Source organism: Agelaius tricolor, unplaced genomic scaffold, assembly GCF_023055355.1.
Source record: "Agelaius tricolor isolate 1412-34295 unplaced genomic scaffold, bAgeTri1.0.p SCAF_17, whole genome shotgun sequence".
In the NCBI taxonomy this organism is placed as follows: Eukaryota; Metazoa; Chordata; class Aves; order Passeriformes; family Icteridae; genus Agelaius; species Agelaius tricolor.
Window position 1 is genome coordinate 15,800,359 of NW_027269277.1, and position 15,666 is coordinate 15,816,024.

General features: G+C 61.6%; 1 protein-coding gene across 2 annotated transcripts; it reads right to left on the bottom strand.

Moving 5' to 3' along the window:
• Window positions 1–2,359: 2,359 nt before the first annotated feature.
• On the bottom strand, window positions 2,360–13,980 carry LOC139597373 (glycine receptor subunit alpha-4-like). Of its 2 annotated transcripts, XM_071442665.1 has the most exons (10): window positions 13,674–13,980; window positions 11,066–11,199; window positions 10,415–10,482; window positions 9,524–9,747; window positions 9,312–9,394; window positions 8,983–9,123; window positions 8,686–8,900; window positions 8,285–8,434; window positions 7,285–7,380; window positions 2,360–4,622 (listed from the first exon to the last, which is right to left on the bottom strand). In XM_071442665.1, exons 1-10 carry the CDS (start codon window positions 13,754–13,756, stop codon window positions 4,335–4,337), a joined length of 1,482 nt encoding a protein of 493 aa, XP_071298766.1. In that variant the 5' UTR covers window positions 13,757–13,980; the 3' UTR covers window positions 2,360–4,334. The 2 variants fall into 2 exon arrangements, with proteins under 2 accessions (XP_071298766.1, XP_071298767.1); XM_071442666.1 differs by lacking the exon at window positions 7,285–7,380 and having other exon boundaries at window positions 13,674–13,978.
• Window positions 13,981–15,666: the final 1,686 nt, after the last annotated feature.

Genomic DNA, 15,666 nt, shown 5'->3' on the forward strand with positions numbered 1-15,666 from the left:
GAGCAGGTGGAGGTGACAGGCTGTGGTGTGATGCCACAGCTTGAGTGGCAGGGGATGCTCTGTTGGGGGGACAGCTCTTGCAAGGCTGGGCTGGGGTGCTGGCACAGCCACACTGCCAGAGCACCCTGCACCTGTGCCAGCAGGCTCCTGTCCCCAGGGAGGGCCTGTTAGGGCCCTGTGCCTGTGGCATGGCCAATCCCAGCAGGGCACAATGCCAGTCCAGCTCCTGGTGCTTTCCTCTTGTGTCCATTTTCCCAGTTGTAAAGGGGCAGCCCTGGCCTGCTCAGGGCTGCCTGGCTGACTTTTGGAGCTTGCTATTTTCTTAAAAAGAGTTCTGTGCTCAGGCCATGTTCAAGGGTTGCTCAGAGCCCCAGAAGAGCTGTCACCTGTTCCTGTGGCATTGCCCTGGCCTTGTGGCTGGGATCAGTGTGGGACAGGCTGTGCTGCAGGCACTGCTTTGTGTGCTCAGGATGCTTTGCTGAACCTCTGGCACTTGGAGTTGTCCCACAAGAGCTCCAGGCTGTGGAAGGGGGCAGAGGCCCTGGTGAGGGAGAGGGGGGAGAAGGGAAGGTTTGACCCCCTGATGCTGCCAGGGACAGCAGCAGAGCTCAGTGCCAGCAGGGTCAGGCTGTCTGTGGTCGTGGGGCAGGGGCCAGGCTGGCATGTCACTGCAGTGCCCAGCCAAAGGCACATTTCCTTGGCCCCACACGGGCCCCCAAGGAGCCCTTGGGGCTGGCAAGGGGCCATGCTGTCCCCAACCTGTGTGTGCTCCTGGCCCTGCTGCAAGGAGGAGCTGGGAAGCTGCCAGTGCTGCTGATGCTCATTTTACTGTCTGGGAGTTCCATTAACCTGGTGTTAACTTCATTAACTTCCTTTTAAACCAGCAATTAACTTGGCCATGGCTGTTGGTCCTGTGCCCACAGCTGCTGTCTGTGGTGACTGGCATGTACCCACCAATGCACAGCCTTGAACAGGAAATAAAAAACTGATTCTGTCCAAAGACTGTGGCTTTGCTGAGGGGCTGAGCCACCTGGGCTGGTCCCTGGCCATGCTGTGAGAGGATATGGGGCTCAGAACCCCCATCCCAAGATGTGAGGGACCCACTGGAGCTTTGTGCTGGAGGGCACTGGCAGCCTTGAAGCTGTGAGGGTGTCCCAGTGACTCCCAGTTCAAACTGGGCTGCTGGGAGCAGCAAGGGCAGAGCCTGAGTGCTGCTCCTGACTCTGAAACTGCCCCCAGGGACACTGAACCACAAACACCTGCAGAGCCATGGGGTGGTGCTACCCTTATGCCTTTCCAAGTGTGATGCCAGAAATGAGCTCCCCACCTTGCTGTGAGCAGTGCCTGGGACCTGGGGGCTTTGGCTTGGGAGGGATGTGTTGGGTTTTTACAGTTTTCTTTTCTTTTGTGATGTGCTGGTTCCTGGAGCTGAATGGCTCAGGGCTGACTGCAGTGTTTGTCTGAGTGCCCAGATGTGATGTCCTGACTCCAGAGCAGGCAGTGAAGGAACTGGGGACACCTTACTGGTGTGAAATACCTCACAGGTCTCCCCTTGGCTGTGTCCTCTCTCAGTTTGGGGTGGGGACAGCAGCAAGACCCTGGGGAAGCTTCATTTGTCCCACCTAAAGAACAACCCCAGCCCCAAAGCAGTGTGGGTGCAGCTTGCTTTCTCTCCTCCCTGCCCCAGAAGGGCGATGGGGCTGCGAGGTACCAACAGAGCTGCTCTGTGAGACTTGGCCGGGAGCACAGAGGGAGATTGATGTTTGCTCGGGCGCTCAGCCCTCAGCTGCGGGCTCTGCCCACCCCTGCACCAGCTGGGGACAAAAGCCCCGGCCCCGGGTGGCACTGCAGGGCTGGCGTAAGCCCCCCAGGACAGCTGGCAGCTCTGTAAGCTTGGCTCCTGCCCAGGGAGCCGAGTGAAGGGGCTGAGGGGCCACGCAGGGAGGTTTGCCCTGGGGATGCTGCACATGCTCGGGTGTCTGAGCTCCACTGCAGAGCTGGAACCCCCCCAGCTCCGCCTCATCTTGGGTCCTGTCCCCTGGCCAAGCCTGGGTGGGTGAAAAGGGCTGGGGTGACTGTGGGGAGCACCCCATAGAGCCGGGTGGGGACAGAAAGTGATGAGGTTTGGGGCTGAGGGCTTGCAGGGGGCTCCTGCCCAGCCCTCCTGGCATCTCCCAAGTGGGAGTTAAATGTGACAGTCATCAGTTGTGGCAGAAAAATCACCCGTGGAGAGTAATGATGGTATAATGATGGGTCAGGGCTCCTGTCCCCACAGGGCATTGTGCCCTTGTCCCCTCCCCACGCTGTGAGTGGGAGCTGGCTGCAGTGTTCTTGGCAGAGACAAATCCCCAGCACACAGTGCCGAAAATCCCAGAAAGCTTTATTTGCGTAGGAAGATCGATGCTGTTTAAAAACCCACCACTGCAGGAGGCTGGCATGGCCACCCAGTGCCTGTGGGTGCTGCTCAGACACTGGTACCTCCCTGACTGGCACTGCCTCGGGTGCTGGGGGAGCCCAGGGTGTCTCCAAATGGGGCCTCCCCAAAAGCAAGTCTGGCCTGGACACAGGGTGGGATTCCATGGGGAGCCCCATGGCAGGGGAGGCATGCACAGGGCTGGCAATGGGATGGAGCTGGCTCAGCCTGTCCTTGTGGGTCCCTCAGTCCCCTCATGGGGTGGCCTGGGGCCACTTCTCTGCTTGCCCCATCTGTGGAATGGGTGCATGTGGCTGAGCACTCTGTGGGGCTTAGGGGGCTCAGGGGATGATGCTGCCAGTCAGTCCTTTGAGGAAGAGGGGGATGAGTGGTGCCTGAGGAGTCAGGCCGGGGATCATGGCAGGGGGTTCTGCCTGGGTCTGGTTTCAGAAGGCAGTGCTGGCCTCCTGGTCATGTCCCCCTGCCCTGCAGGGTCCATTCTGCCATAGCAGGTGGGTCACTGGAGCACTCACTGTGCCATGGGGCCACCACAGCCCTCAAGGAAAGGGGTGAATCCTATTTCCATCCTGCCCTGCCTGGAAGACTCTGAGCCCTCTCCTGCACCCATGGCCATGGGGCCTGCTGGGCTGCAACCTCCTGAGGGCAGAGGGAAAGGAGAGCATCACCACACTCCTCTCTGGAGGACTTAAGCATCACCTGCTGCTTTTATTTCCTGCAAAGCATGGAGGGTATCCAGATCTGGTGGGCTGGGAGCCTTGCTGAGTTTGTCCTGTTGGGGTTCCAGTTGCTCTCCTCTCCAGTGGAGGAATATTAGGGATGAACCTGCCCAGGGGATGCTGCACTCAAATGCTGGGCTAAGGAATGGGGCAATTTTCACCTCCATCTCTCATCTGGCACCGTGGTGCTGTGGGAATGCAGCAGTCTGGGATGCCATCACTCACTCTGCTCCTCCAAAAGGATTGGCCAAGCTTTCCCCACTGCTTTCATCCCAAAAAAATCTCCCTTGGAAGACGGGCTGTGGGCCCTACCCTGCAGATAATGCAGTGCCATCTCCCCAGTGCCAAGGGACTCCCATCTGCAACTGCAGTGGTCATCTGGGCCCCTTCAGCAGGACTGAGCTTGCCTGCTGCCTGCTCAGGGCTGGCCTTTCCTTGGAGCAAACAGAGCCTCCTGCCCACTGTCCCTGCCACAGTCCTGCAGCCCTGGGCACCACCGGCAGTTCTGAGCTCTGCAGGGAGGGCAGCATCCCCAGCCTGCTGCTTTGCTGTGCATTGGAGCTGGCTGGGGCTGCAGGGGCCCTGTGCATTGCTGGGGGCTATGGGGCCACAGCCAGCATCATGTACAGCATCATGCTGCCTGCTCTTTCCTGCAACCAAGCTCCAGGCCAGAGGAGAGGACTGCAGCCTGATCCCTGCCCCACAGCTCAGTGATGCAGGCTGGAGAAGCAGCAGCCTAACATGGTAGGTGTGGAGAGGGAGAGAGTATTTTTCTGGAAGGTGATGTTTTCTGGCCACTGGCTGTGCCTGTGGCTGAAAGAGTGCCTGGGGCTCTCCTGTGCCCCTGGCTACCCAGGGCTTCCCCCAGCAGCACAGCATTCCTGGGGTGTAGTTGTTTCCCTGTTCCCTGACAGCACAGCATCCCGGGGTACCTGGGGTGACACCATGCAGGAAGCAGGAGGGGTCCCTCTCTCCAGCTGACTGTGGGGACCTGTGATTGTTGATCCCCCCACTTTGCGCCACAGAATCCAGAGGGACACAGGGACTGCCACATGTCCAGGCTCTGAGGCCCAGCCCAGCTGTGCCACTGCTCCGAGACAGAGGGAAAAATAGTTCTGGCTGAGCCTGTGGCACCTGGGCACACTGTAGGGGTGACACCAAGAGGCAGTCCTACTTTTCCAGCCTCAGGGCACCATGTGGATGTCCTCTGAGCGCAGCACTTTGTAAACCACCCAGTAGAAGATATTGAAGAGCAGGAAGGTGAAGGGGAAGACGGCTCTGGAGACGGTGTCGATGCGCTTGGCGCGGTCCAGGTAGCGCCTGCGGAGGCTCTCCCCCTCCCGCAGCACGGCGGGGGCTCCCGGGGGGCTGCACATGCCAGGGCCCTCCCCAGCCCCGTCCTTGGGCTGCAGGCAGGGGCCCAGCCCGTAGCCTCGCAGGTAGAAGCGGCTCTCGCGGCTCAGCTCTTCCTCCTGGTGAAGGAAAGGCGGTCAGGCAGGGCACGGCGGTGCTGGTGCTGCGGGGTGAGGCTGCACGTCCTGCACACCCCTGGTGCTGGGTGCTGGGTGCCCGTGCCAGGCTGGGAGCTCTGTCACACAGCCCAGCCATACAGGCAGGAGCAGGGGCTGGCAGTGCTGGCTGTGCACAGGGGTGAGCACTGAGCCCCTGCCTTCTCCTCCAGCACGTGTTTCAGGGTGCATCCAAAGGCAGCCCGACCCTGGCAGCCCGACACATCCCCCCAGCTTCCTCCCAGCTCTGGCAGCCAGAGGGATGGGAGGTGAACTGGTGGAAGGGGGCACATAGGGGTGCAGGGTGCATTTGGTGCAGGGAGCTGAGGTGTGCAGGCACTGCTGTGAGTGTGTTGTGTTTGCTGTGGGGTGGAAGTGTGGCTGTGATGGTGAATAGGAGGGGACAGGCAGCTTGCTGGGGCAGAGCAGGGCAGGGATGCAGGAACCTGGCTACCACCAGGGCTTGCAGGGCGCCCCAGTCCCTCCAAGAACCCAAGCCCTCATTTCTCCCCATGGATGCTTGGCAGAGATTGCCTGGGGCAGCAGAGGAGGGAGGCTGAGAGAGCTGGACTCCTTGCTGGTCTCTCTGCCCTTGCTCACCCTCACACTCCCCTGGCTGGCAGAGGGCTGCAGAGGGGGCAACGTGCCCATGGAGTTGCATGTTCATGATCAAGGCTGCAGAACTGCCGTGAGAGTCTCTGGCCGCAGCCCACTGCCATTGTTCAGGGCACCGATTGGGTGCCTCAGGGGCTGGCCAGCAGTGCCTGCCCTCCTCCCCATCGACAGCTGTGCACTGTAAGCCACTTGCCTTGTTTTAGCCTTGGAGAGGGTTATGTGCGCAGAGATGTGATGAGGGACGGGCATGTGCAAGCACAGGCTGCACATCTGGCTTTTTGCTGAGCCCCTGCACTCATTTGGTCTCTATGGCTCAGCTCAGCTCCCCTCTGCCTTTGCTGGTGCTGTATCTGGCTGTGGTGGGTCCTTTCTTCCAAAGCCTGCTGCAGGTCAGTGCCTCACTTTGTGTCTGGGTGCTGTTGGGGACCCCAAACACCATCTCTGAGCAGCACTGCCCTGCAGCACACAGGGGCTGCCTGCTGAGGTCAGCCCCTGCAGCCACTCGGCTGGCACAGGGGCTCTCATGCAGAGTTTGTACCCTGGCATCTTTATTTAACTCAGCAATCCACAGGCTAAGCAAGATTTTACAGTGGCAAGAGCAGCAGTGGCTCAGATTGCTGAGGTCAGTTCTCATTTGCAGTACAGTTTTATTTCCCTGCCTCAGGCTGAGTCCCTGCAGCCCCTCTGGATGGGGGAACCTGGGTGCTCTGTGTGCTCTGGGGACCAGCAGCTGCTCCCCAGCCCAGGGTTCCTGAGCCTGGATTTGGGTGGTCTGTGGGAGGGATTTGCCCTCAGGCTGTGAAACCCGGGCTTTGCTTTCTCAGGCACAGGAGCTGTGTGTAGCAGGGCTCTGCTCCCATCTCTGACTGAGCAGCACCCCGGGGTGCTCCTGGCTGCATCCAGTGCTGTGCCAGCAGCAGCTCAGGGTGCTCTGCAGCCTCACTTTGGTCTGTTCTAAGCCAGCACATGGTCCTGGGGTTGGACAGAGCCTCCCCCTCCCTGCCTGGCTGGGTGTTGCTCTCCAGGAGTCATGTGTGAAAGGCAGGGTGCAAAGATGCCTCTCCTGGCATCCAAGGGCTGATGACAGTGTAGAGGAGGTGAGGGTGACCAGGCCTGATCTCCTCCTTGGAGCTGTGGTTGACCCCCTGCATCTCACCAACATCCTGGGAGCTTGCCCTGCCCCACACTTCTCCCTGTGCCTCAAAGTGCTCGTGTGCCCTGAGCAGCTGCCTGTGCAGGAGTGACTGCAGGCAGCTGTGCTCTCTCAGTTTGGGGTGGGGACAGCAGCAAGACCCTGGGGAAGCTTCATTTGTCCCACCTAAAGAACAACCCCAGCCCCAAAGCAGTGTGGGTGCAGCTTGCTTTCTCTCCTCCCTGCCTCAGAAGGCCCTCGGTGGGAAATAGGGCTGTGAGGTACCAACAGAGCTGGGAGTGCCTCGAACCTGCCTGCAGGGAGGCAGAGCCCTCACCCTGCCAGAGCTGTGGGCATGGCTGGGGTGCCCAGGAGCAGCCATCAGTCAGCCTCAGCATCACTCACCCTCAGCAAAGGGGACTGTGCCAGTGCTGCTGTACTAAAGGGGAACCCAAGGCATGGAGTGGGGGTGTGCACAGGGAAATCTGCTCCATTCCCATCCCTCTCTCAACACATTTGAGCCCAGGGAATGTGACCCACATAGCCAAGCTTGTGTTAGCTGACCCCAGGAAAGCCACAGCCATGTGCTATGGCTTTGCAGGTCCCCACTGTGGTGCCAGAAGGGGTCACAGGAGCCCTGTAAGCACAGCCATGGGCACTGGGCACCGGCACGCTCCCCAGCCCTGAGGCACTGGGAGAGGCTGCCCAAACCCTCACCCATCAGCCACATCCTCCGGGCACATACTCTGTACAAATCACTAGCCTGCTTCTTCCACAGCCCCTTGCTGCCCCCAGGGCTGCTCCTGGGGGCTCCTTGTGGGGAGGGGAGGGTGAGGCTGGCTGGGGAAGCACGGGGGCTGCCGCAGGGTCGTGCTTTACCCGGGAGCTGCAGAGCGTCGCGTAGGTGTGCTCGCTGCTGTGCCGGCTGCTCGGCTGCCGCAGGGACTCCAGGCTGGCCGTGCCGCTGCTCAGGCCCTTGTGGCATCCAGCAGTGTGCACCAAACAGAAACAGGACAGCGGGTGACCTGGGGCAGCGGCTCTGGGGGCCAGGGTGGGGATGGGGGGGAGATGGGGGCTCTGTGTGTTGGGGGGAACGAGCCCCCCCAGTGTGCCCTGGCACTGGGATCTGTCTTCAGCACATGCTGAAGGGATTTGGTTGCATGGGACGCTGTGTGTGTGTGTGTTTGTGTGTGTACTCGTGTCTTCCATGGAGATCTGGTGCCTCACAGACTGTTTAAAATGAGAGTGGGGCAGCCACATGCCTACCCCAAGCTTCTTGCAGGCCTGATGCCTGTGTTGGTGGGCTGACAGAGGGGAGGATTATTTCCATGAGTGAGGGATCCTACCTCTCCAGATCCTGCTGTGCTCACATCTGCAACCCACACCTGTCCCTGGGTGCCACCAGGACCCTCCCTGACACAGCAGTGAGTCCCTGTCACTGCTAAGGAGCCCAGGTTTGGGGCTGCACGTAAGGGGAAAGGCTGGTTTCCCCCATCCTCACTGCTTATTTTTCTGCATTTTTCTCCCTGACACAGCAGTGAGTCCCTGTCACTGCCAAAGAGCCCAGGTTGGGGGATGCACATAAGGGGAAAGGCTGGTTTCTCCCGTCCTCACTGTTTATTTTTCTGCATTTTTAGAGGAAGCAGAGCCTGAGGATGTCCCAGCAGGAGAAGGACAGCACCCTAAGCAGGGCCTGAAGCACCCATGGGTGCTGAGCCCTGTGCTGCAGTGCCCATGGGTCCCCGGGGTGCCAGAGGAGCCATCTGTGGCTATGGAAGACAGCCCTGCCCTGGGGGCTGCTGAGAAACTGTCCCTGCAGCCCTGGGGTGTCCCCTCAGGGGCTGAGGAGGAGCAGATGTCACGAGAGGGGGGGACTCACCATCCTCTGCCGTCGCTGGCGGCGGCGCAGGCGCATGAACTCCTTGTGCTGGCGGGACACGAAGTTGACGGCCGCGTACTCCAGCAAGGCGGCGAAGACAAAGAGCAGGCACACGGCCATCCAGATGTCAATGGCCTTCACATAGGACACCTGCCGGGGTGACAGGGGGCTCAGGGACCCACTGCCCCCCACCTTGCTCATCCCCCCCACTGCCAGGAAGCTGGGAGCCCTCTCAGCCTGGGCACACGGGCCAGAACAGCCAGTGTTTCCCCTTGGCACGTGTGGTGCCCCAGCTGATGAGGCTCCAAAGCCAAGGCATTCCCAGGGAAAGGCTGCCCCTGCCCCTGCCCCTGCCCTTGCCCCTGCTCCTGGGGTGCTGCCCAGCAGGCAGCAGCACTGACCTTGGGCAGGGAGGCGCGGGAGCCGGCGCTCTGCGTGGTCATGGTGAGCACCGTGGTGATGCCCAAGCCCACCCGGGCTGGTGCTGCATCCATGTTGATCCAGAAGGAGACCCAGGAGAGGATGACGATGAGTAGGCTGGGGATGTACATCTGGATCAGGTAGTAACCCATCTGCCTCTCCAGGTGGAACTTCACCTCGATGCAGGTGAACTTGCCTGCAGGGAAAGATGGCCCCAGTGGGTGAGAGGGACCCCTGGGCCATGGGAGGGGGTGGCAGCAGGTCCCTGGGGTGCTCACCTGTGTTGTAGTACTTGGTGCAATAGCCCAGGTCCTTCTCATCCCTGAGGATGAACTGTGGGAGTGTCAAGCCCTCTGCCACCTGCACGGCCTCCTGCTCCTCCAGCCACTCGAAGATGAGGTCGTTCATGGTGTAGCCAACTGGAGGGGATGTAGGGAACCATGGATGGGGACATGGACCCTCTTCAACCCCACCCAGAACAACTGCTTTTTCCTGCTCATGTCCCTCAGAAAAAGTGAGCTGCCAGCTTTTGGGATGTCATGGAATGGGAGGGGATGGGATGGGAAGAGGGAAATGAAGCACAGCTTGAACCCCCCAAGGTACTCACAACTCTCCAGCTGCATGGTGCATGTCTGGATGTCCATGGGGAAGTTCTTGAGGTCCATGGGGCAGGACAGGATCAGTGTCAGCCTGAGGAGGCAGAGGAAAGGAGGGAGTTGTTGGAGCTGGGGCAGTCAGAGGGGGAAAGTCACCACATGGAAGGCAAGAGGAAAGCTTTGCCTCCCCACGCAGGCGCTGCACCAGAGGGGAAGGTTCTACCTAATGCTGTAGAGCACGTTGCCATTCTTGAAGATGCGCAGGAGCTTGTTATCAGTGGTGACCTCGTGGAAATTGGCCCCTTTCTCGTTGGCAAAGAACAAGTCTGGCTTCCAGATGGAGTCGAGCATGGAGGGGTCGAGGTCGAGGGAGTCGTCGGGGTACTCCCGGTAAGCCAGGCGGGGGTCGTTCCACTGCTGCCGCAGGAACACGTTCACCCGGTAATCCTGGCACAGGGGGCGCCAGTCAGTGAGAGCACCCCCTGCTGCCCCGGGAGGAGGAGGAAGGGATGGAGGAGGAGGGGGTGTAAGGAGCTGCTTCTGTTGAGGCTCAGCCCTGCTGTTGCTGTGTGCCTGCCACTAATAGAGCAGGGAGCAGGGGCAGCTCAGGAGCCTTCCCATGCTGTTGGCAGCCAGGGGAAATTAAAAAGCCAAGGCCACAGCAGCTGAGAGAAGGAGGAGGAGGAGGTGGAAGACCAGTAACTGCTGCCTGCAGCATTCTGCACATGGCTCTGCGGGCCTGTTGATAGTATTAAGGCTTTTGCAGAAGCACAAATAGGAAATTTTTTTGCCCTGGGACTTCCTCTGAGGTGTTCCTCATGCACCCAAGGAGGTTCAGGATGGCAGGGGGTTACATCCCTCTGCCCCACTGTGACCCTTTGGGGGGCTCTTTCTTCCAGCTCAGGCACAGGGAATGTGACCCACATAGCCAAGCTTGTGTAGCTGACCCCAGGAAAGCCACAGCCATGTGCTATGGCTTTGCATGTCCCCACTGTGGTGCCAGAAGGGGTCACAGGAGCCCTGTAAGCACAGCCATGGGCACGGGGACCCACACTCTCCCCAGCACAGCCACTGCCAGCCCCGAGGCTCCCGGAGAGGCTGCCCAAACCCTCACCATGGTGGTCTCGGTGACGGAGCCAAAGCTGTTGATGAAGATGTTGCACGTCACGTTGACAGGCGGACCTGGAAAACAGCGTGAGCCTCCTCTTGCTGCTGGCAGCTGAGACACGTGTGGCCACACACGAGGGGACACCGCTCCTGCTGCGTGCCTGAAGGCACACGGGCGTCCCCTCCTGTGGGGCTGTTCCCAGGGACACTGCTCCTGAAGGCACACAGGCATCCCCTCCTGTGGGGCCACCCCTGGGGACACTGCTCCTGAAGGCACACAGGCGTCCCCTCCTGTGGGGCTGTTCCCAGGGACACTGCTCCTGAAGGCACACGGGCGTCCCCTCCTGTGGGGCTGTTCCCAGGGACACTGCTCCTGAAGGCACACAGGCGTCCCCTCCTGTGGGGCTATTCCCAGGGACACTGCTCCTGAAGGCACACGGGCGTCCCCTCCTGTGGGGCTATTCCTGGGGCTGGGGGTGACCCCAGCACGCCCCTGATGCCAGCAAAGTGAGCACACAGGGCTGGCAGGAGCAGCCAGGACTCTGGGCAGGGTGTTGGGACAGGGATGTGGATCAGGCTCCTGCCCCAAAGCCCCTGGGTTTGGGCAGCCATAAGCATGGATCTGCCAGGTTTGGGGCCCTCACACCTTCCCTCTTACCTTTGAAGTTGGGTCGAATGCGGGCGTCATACCCTGAGGTTCGTCCCATGAGCTTGTCCAGGAAGTCAGAGGGTGACATGGGCTGGGGTGAGCTCCGGGAGCCAGCTTTAATCTCCTCCCGCCCTGAGACCAGCCTGTGGGGCAGGGAGCCAGGTCAGCTGCTGCCAGGGGTCTGCAGGCACATTTTGGCCTCCCCTGGGGACACTCAGCTGCCAGGGCAGGCGGCTGTGCCTGTGCTGCGTCCACTCCAGTGCCTGGACAGCATGAGGGGGGATCCCTTCCTTCTGCTGGGACCCTGGTGGCTTTTCCCCTCGCCTGCAGCAGCCTGAGTGTCACATGCCCACATTTTGCTTGTCCCTGCTCCACCACATCCCTTGGCATGGGGTTGGGGGCCGCTGTCTCCTGGCTTCAGGGCTGTGGTGGGAACAGGGCACAGCCAGAGCTGCAGGGGAAAGCAGGGAAGCTCCTTCTCAGGTTCCCCCTACAGCTCCAGCTTGAGTTGCTGAGCAGACAATCGCACACTGCCTGTCATGGACCCATGGCTTGAGGGGGCTGGGGGACACAATGGCCCTGCCTGAGTGGTTAGGAGTGTCCAGCTGGGTTCTGACAGCCTGCCAGGGGCCAGGAAGATGTGGCAGGAGAGGAGCAGCACAGCCCACCTCCACACCAGCCATGGGGATGAGCTCTCCCACACAGTGCTCTGAATGACGATGGAGATTTATTTAAACTGACTCTGGAGGGGATATTTTTGTGAATGCATCTTAGCCTGCCAGCTTCTCTCCTCCCGTCAGTCTATAATGATAATTTCAAGGAACAATGCGAGAGATGTTCACTCACCACATTGCCAGGCATGTGGCTGTGATGGAGAGGAATTAGCCAGACATCTCTGGACACAAAAGGAGCTTTGAGCATGCTGCTGGTGCTGCTGCATGATGCCTTATAACTCCACTATGTCTGTGCCCAGGTGGATCTCACTCCTGCTTGGAGCTGCAGCCCCAGCACTACAAGAAGAGGATGATGCTGGGAACCCTGTGGTCCTTCTTCCTACCTCTTTTCAAAGGGGGGAGATTCATCCTAGTGCACCTTACCAGCTAAAAATGGCCACAACCAAAATGTTCCAGTGGAGCAGGTTTTCCTTTAATTAGAGAAGGGCAGCAGAGAGTACCTGAGATTCATCCTGATCAAGAGCAAAAGGCTGAGAGAAATTCCCTGCCAGGAGCTGCATGAGCAAGGTGTGGTGCCTTTGGGAGGAGGGCTGCCAGAGGCCAGGCTAACAAGGAGTTAAGTGAGGCTTCTGCCTGCCACGCAGCTGAGAGCCATGTCCTCCTCACAGGAGAGGACAGTGAGGGTTCTCCCCTGGAGCACGTGGGAGGGAGGCTCCCGGGCTCCCTTGGCAGGTAGCTCCTTGAAGAGGCTCAGATAACAGAGCCACAGCAGATCTGCAGCCCCGGGGATGCTCAGACCAGCGTGGGGGACGCCAAAACGCCCAGAGTGCAGCCACTTCCCAGGCAGCCCTGGCAGGGGAACGCAGCCCTCGGGCACAGCCCCTGCCTTGAGCACTGCCTGCCCTGGGGGCTCTGCCCCGGCCCGGGCTGGGCACTGCAGGGCCCTGGAGCTCACTCAGCACCTCTGTGGAGCCAGTGGACGGCAGGGCTGAAAACGCTGATGTCTGCCTAAAAACGCTGCCCTGAGACAAGCAGTTTCTGCACGTGAAGCAATTCTGGGTTACCCCTCCCTGCCATAAATGTTGCAAATCCCCCCAAGCTGCTCCAGCTATACTGGCCGAGTGCTGGGAGGGGGACTGGGATCAGGCTCAGCCCAGGAGTCCTGCAGCCCCCAACCCCTCCCTTCTTGACCCCCTCTCCCCTGCATCCCACCTCGTCCCAGATAACACCCAAGGTGGACCAGATAACAGATAACACCCAGATAACACCCAGAGATGGAAAAAGGGACCTGAGGGCTTTAGATTTTCCACCCAAGTGAGCCAAGAGTTGTTCCTGCACCCAAGGGACGTGGGGCACCCACCCACTGTCCCGAGTGAGCCAGGGTCTGGGTCAGGGTCCGTTCTGAGCTCTCCTTTCCCCAAACACCACGAGCCAGGAGAGGATCTGGACATCTCAGGGGCTTTGCAGCAGCAGGGAAGGAGCTGCCTGGGCGATCACGGGGCTCAGCGCTCCCTTTCTCCGGTGGGTGACCCTCCCGCTGGCCCGGGGCACCCTCGGGGGCGGCTGGGGACAGGCAGGGTCCGGCTGTGTGCGGTGGGGACTGGAGGGGGAAGGCTGCTGGGTCCCCGGGGTGCTGGCTCAGGGTCCTGGGGAATGGGGAGCCGAGGCCAGGTTTGCGGGAGGTCCAGATAGGAGCAGGGAGCGTTCTGTCCGGGGCATCAGGCCGCGGAGCCAGGTCCGGATCAGGGGTCGGGATGAGGGTCCGGGGCTCGTTTGGGTCTGAAGGGGATGCCCAGGTCCCGCAGGAGTTCTGTCCCTCTGTCTCCGAGAGGAGGTGATGCCCGTGTGCCGGAGGGAATCGCGGCTCCCGGGAGAGGGATGGGGTCCGGGTGCCGGGGTCCCGCAGCCCCGCGCAGCACCGAGCACCCGCGCCGTGCGCTCACCTGAGCGGGCCGCGCCGGGGCAGGAGGCAGCCGAGGAGGAGGAGGAGGAGGAAGGCGAGGGCACCGGCCCGGAGCGCGCCCATCCCGCCGCAGCCCGCAGCCCCGCCGCCCCGGGCGCACGGGCATGACCCGGCCGGCGGCGGCGGCGTCCCCGCTCCCGCTCCCGCCGCACCGGGGCCGCACCGGGGCCGCTGCCGCCGCCCCCCGCCCGCTCCCGCTCCTCATAGTCCGGGCGCCCGCCGCGGGGTGGGCGCCGGCCGGCTGCGGGCCCCGGGAGCCGGGCGGAGCTTCGCCCGCCGCGGCGGGGAGGAGGCGGGAGCGGCGGTGGGGGGCTCCGTCCCGTGCCCGCCTCCTCCCCGTCCCCTCGGGGCCCCTCTGCCCCCAGCCCGGAGCCCGCGGCCCCCGGGGGGGCTCCCGGTGCGCGGAGGGAGCGGCCCCGGCGGGGTCCGGGGGGGTCTCGGGGCGCACCGGGGTCGGGGCTGGCGGGGGCGAGGGATGCGCTGGGGTTGAGGGATGTGCGAGGGACGCTCGGAGGGCGAGAACCGTACCGGGATCAGAGGACGTGTGGGGCTGAGGGATGTGCGGGGCTGAGGGATGTGCGGGGGATGAGGGATGTGCGGGGAATGAGGGATGTGCGGGGGATGAGGGATGTGCGGGGCTGAGGGATGTGCGGGGATGAGGGATGTGCAGGGATGAGGGATGTGCGGGGGATGAGGGATGTGCGGGGCTCAGGGATGTGCGGGGCTCAGGGATGTGCGGGGAATGAGGGACGTGCGGGGATGAGGGATGTGCGGGGCTCGGGGATGTGCGAGGCTCAGGGATGTGCGGGGGATGAGGGATGTCCCAGTGGAACTGCCCGTCGGATGAGGGGGAGAGCGCCTGGGGAAAACCGGGCTCCTAAACCTTTGTGCCTGGCCTTGGGGCCGCAGCTCAGGTCCCTCCTGCTGGGAGCCTTTCCCCGAGGCTCAGCGGATGGACAGGACTGTCCTGGTGAGCTCCTTGGAGAGCACAAGACCGACAGTGGTGTCTGCGCGATGCGGGAGCTGCAGCGGCTGCCGGGGAGAGGGAAGCCAAGGCAGAGGGAGGGGAGCTGCCTGTTAAGCAGAGCCCGGGCCGGGACTCGGTGCTCGGCTGCCTTTGCCCTGTCCCCTGAGGCCACCCAGCCAAGCCGCGGAGTCGCCTCTGGTCCAAGGCAATCTGTGATTAATTTGCAAGGAAGTAAATAGTATTTAAAAAAAGATAAAAGCGCAGAATAAATGATTCCTGGCAGATATGTCAGTCAGGTTTCTGTTCACTCTGCTGTGGCTGGCTCATCTCATTTATTTGTATTAATTGCAGTCTGGTAATGGCTGGGAGCTGCTGTACAAAGCCATTGCTGCAGGGGTCCACAGAGGAAGATGTCAGCGGGGAAGGAGAGCACGGTGCCCCCTGTGCCTGCTCTCCCCAGGGCAAGCAAGGGGCTGCACAGGACCTGGAGAGCTCCCAGTGGCTCTGCTGAGGGCTGGCAGTGTGGCTGAGGGCTGTGTGAAGCTGGCCCGGGCTGCTGGTCCAGCAGAGGGCACAGGGGGCTGGTGGCCAGAGGACACTTGGCCCGAGGTGGTGTGCAGGGTCCCCATCCCCTCTGATCCACTCTCCCAGCACCAGAAGCTGGGAGAAGTCTCCTCTGATTACCGTTGCCATTAATGTTTGTGGTGCCACGGTGCCGGGAGGGGCAGGGACAGCGGGGAGCCCCGGGGAGCAGAGCAAGCACACACGGTGTGACAGCTCCTCTCCTGACACTGTCCAGCCAAACTGACCTGGCCCTGTCAGAGGAGGGCAGCCAGTGCCCCTCTCTGCTCTCTGGGGAAACTGAGGCACTGGCACGGTGTCCCTGAGGGGCCTGAGGACGGTCAGAGTGGCTGTGGGGCCAGCGTGTCAGGGGGCCCCGAGCATGGGAGCTCAAGGTAAGCAGCTCCAAGGCGTGGGTGCACATGATGCTGTGGTCAGCAGGGCT